The 3,227-nt window shown below is 44.1% G+C and overlaps 1 protein-coding gene across 1 annotated transcript in view; it reads left to right on the forward strand.

Annotated features, from left to right (window-relative positions):
• The window catches only part of LOC107703921 (galaxin-like), a 27,503-nt gene that overhangs the window by 18,789 nt on the left and 5,487 nt on the right, over positions 1–3,227 (forward strand). The window contains exon 10 of the mRNA XM_016506728.1: positions 1,578–1,798. Within this exon, the coding sequence (XP_016362214.1) occupies positions 1,578–1,798 (221 nt within the window). The remainder of the gene's footprint in view (positions 1–1,577; positions 1,799–3,227) is intronic.

A 3,227-nucleotide genomic window follows, 5' to 3' on the forward strand; every position in this document is an offset into this window, starting at 1 on the left:
TTAAAACAGTCGACGTGACTACAGTGGTTTTACAATAATTTTATGAAGTGACGAGAATGCTTTTTGTGTGCAAAAACAAAACAAAAATAATAACGTTATTCAGCAATCTCTTCTCTTCCCTGTCATTATCCTTACGCGGTTAACACAGTAAGCACAGTGAAAGCTTCCGTGTTCTATGTCTGAACACCGGCTCATTATTGGCCAAAGCTGCACATGTGAGCAGCGCGACGCATTCGTGTGATGGACATAAACAACTGGACATAAACAACGTATGAGAATGATACAGAAGAGAAGAGGTTGTTGAATAAAGTCATTATTTTTGTTTTGTTTTTGCGCACAAAAAGTATTCTCGTCGCTTCATAAAATTATTGTAGAACCACTGTAGTCTTTAGTACCTTTATGGATCTTGATAGTTTGGGTGGCGTTGCTGTCAATGGAGGCCTCTCTGAGCCATCGGATTTGATCAAAAATATCTTAATTTGTGTTCTGAAGATGAACGAAGATCTTAGGGGTGTGGAACGACATGAGGGTGAGTAATTAATGACAGAATTTTCATTTTTGGGTGAACTAACCCTTTAATGTTACCTGTTTTGTCAATGTTAAAATAATTTTTTAATATATCAGTAAAAAAGTACGACAGGCTTTTACTCAAGTCTTTATCACTTTATTAAAATTAAGCAAAACAAAACGACAAATGTTTACTTTCACAAGTATAGGCTTGTAGTAAGCTGTCTCTTGCCTGTAGACTCAATCAGGTAACAAAAGTGTCGGGAAACGACACCTCTGGCCATTCCATTGGGTCGTTTGTCCAGTCACAGATACCGTACGGACAGTCCGACCCAATACGGCTTTTTCTACATATGTTGCTCTGTCGAACGGCAGAAATTATTTTATGTAGGCCATTCTGAAGTCAACACCATGCTTTTCCAATGAGGGGGAAAGGATTGTTTTCCCCCACGCCGACTCCGCCCACACAGCTATGACGCGACACCGATCAAGTCTATATTTACGACGCCATTGTTTACAATACAACCAGAGAACATTCTGAGGTGAGGGACGTGAAGTTTCTGAACGTGCATTAGGTGGTTTAGCGAATCACAACACACTGGGCCGGCTAACCAATCTGAGCCCATTGCGTATTTCTGAGGGAGGGGCATCATAAAACCAGGAAATCATCAGATCATTCATTGGAGAAGGGACAGAGAGGTGTAGAATAAAGGTAAATTATGTGAAAAAATAATGTGGGTTTTGAAAAACGAAGCATTAACACATGTTAGACTGCACCCCATAAACACATTAAAGCCTAGAAAAAAACAGTCAACCACCCCTTTAAGTATTTGGAGAAATGTAGAGAGGTGTAGAATAAAGGTAAATTATGTGAAAAAATAATGTGGTTTTTGAAAAACGAAGCATTAACACATGTTAGACTGCACCCCATAAACACATTAAAGCCTAGAAAAAAACAGTCAACCACCCCTTTAAGTATTTGGAGAAATGACAGTATACCGTTTTCAAAAACTCATACATACATTATGCATACATTATTGTACAGTACTATGTATACCTGTGTCCTTCAGTGCTGTGGCGAAGATGCTTACACTCTGTCAGATGACGATGTGCTGTGCTGTAATGGAATCCTTCATCGCAATGTGCCTGAGCAGTCAGAGTGTGTTGGAGGTGTTATATATACTCCAGCAAACACTACTTGCCAAATGTCGAACCGTCCTCGTCTTGGCGAGCACTGCTGTGGAGGACAAACCATCAATCCTCGCACGCATATTTGCTGTAATGGACACAGGTAGGCCCACAGATTACAAAGATTTGATTTAAAAGTGCACTTAGTACTTTTTTGCTCATGTTTTAAATCATTTCATTATGTTTTGATTCATTTTGCAATCATCCAAACCTTGACCCTTGATCATAAAGGGGTCATCAGATGCCCATTTTCCACAAGTTGATATGATTCGAGCCACCACAGTCATTTAAACATATACAAAATGACACAAAGTGAAAATAACATGGTATTTTTGGGTTATGGAAACAACAGTTACAATGTTGAATATACAATATTAACATGAACTGTTAATGAAACGTGAAAACTGCTCCTGAATAGAATGAATATCATACTTTCATGCAAATCCTTCCCAGCTAACACACGCAGTACCAGTTATGTGATTTATCAGCAGGCTACTGGGTCACTCTCGACGTCACGTCGGATGACCGACGAATTGGGATCACTACGAAAGGGCCATAGCTACTGCCCCTTCCAGTGTCCTGTGTAAGCCTCCTGCGCCCCTACTTTTTGGCGCAGGCCAGGGCTTACCACAAAAAGAACAGCTACCGCTGCTATGGCACTACCCATTCAGTAAGACTGGATAACACTGGGAAAACGTACCCGTACCACTTGGAACAGGGATGTTGCGGAAGCTCCATCCTTCCCGAAGGAGGTTTCGGAAGCACTTACACATATGAACAACCGTTTAGGCACATATGGAAGATTAGAGGTGATTGTAACCCCTGAGGCTATACCGTGGACTTTACACATATGGGATCCACGTAGGTCTCTACATATGGAACCCAGCCCTCTACCGGTTCTCACGAATACATCGAGTGAGGGCCTGGCGCCGGACGCTCCACCACGTCTGGCTGCCGAGGGGATGGAGGAGCTCGACAGGGTCTACGATATGGACTCTCTGGAGCGGGTTTAACAAGCCGACCCGAAGCCAGGGCCTCTCAGTGCTTCTACCCGTTTGAAGTGGGCCATCCTCTGCTTAGATACTGCATTCCCCTTCTGCCGGCCTCAATGCCAGACAAAGAGCTGGTCTGAGATCCTGAAGCTTTGTGTCCGGTCTACATAGTATCTTAATGCTCGGACGGGACAAAGCAAAGCTAGGGCTGGGTCTGCCTCCTCCGGGGGCAGCACTTGCAGGCTCACCACCTGATCCCTGAAGGGAGTAGTGGGAACCTTGGGCACATAGCCGGGCCTGGGCCTCAGGATTACCTGGGAGTCAGCCGGCCCGAACTCTAGGCACGAATCATCAACGGAAAATGCGTGCAGGTCCCCTATCCTCTTGATGGAGGCCAATGCATTAAGGGACACAGCCTTCGCTCCAGCCCCTGCTGTAGAAAGGACAGCACAACTCTGATCGGACATTTCTGGGGGTCTTCTCGGTGAGAAGAACACCACTCGACGAACAGGTTCCACTTCAAGGCATAAGCGTGTCTCG

This window comes from Sinocyclocheilus anshuiensis, unplaced genomic scaffold, assembly GCF_001515605.1.
Source record: "Sinocyclocheilus anshuiensis isolate Anshui unplaced genomic scaffold, SAMN03320099.WGS_v1.1 scaffold2335, whole genome shotgun sequence".
Classification (NCBI taxonomy): domain Eukaryota; kingdom Metazoa; phylum Chordata; class Actinopteri; order Cypriniformes; family Cyprinidae; genus Sinocyclocheilus; species Sinocyclocheilus anshuiensis.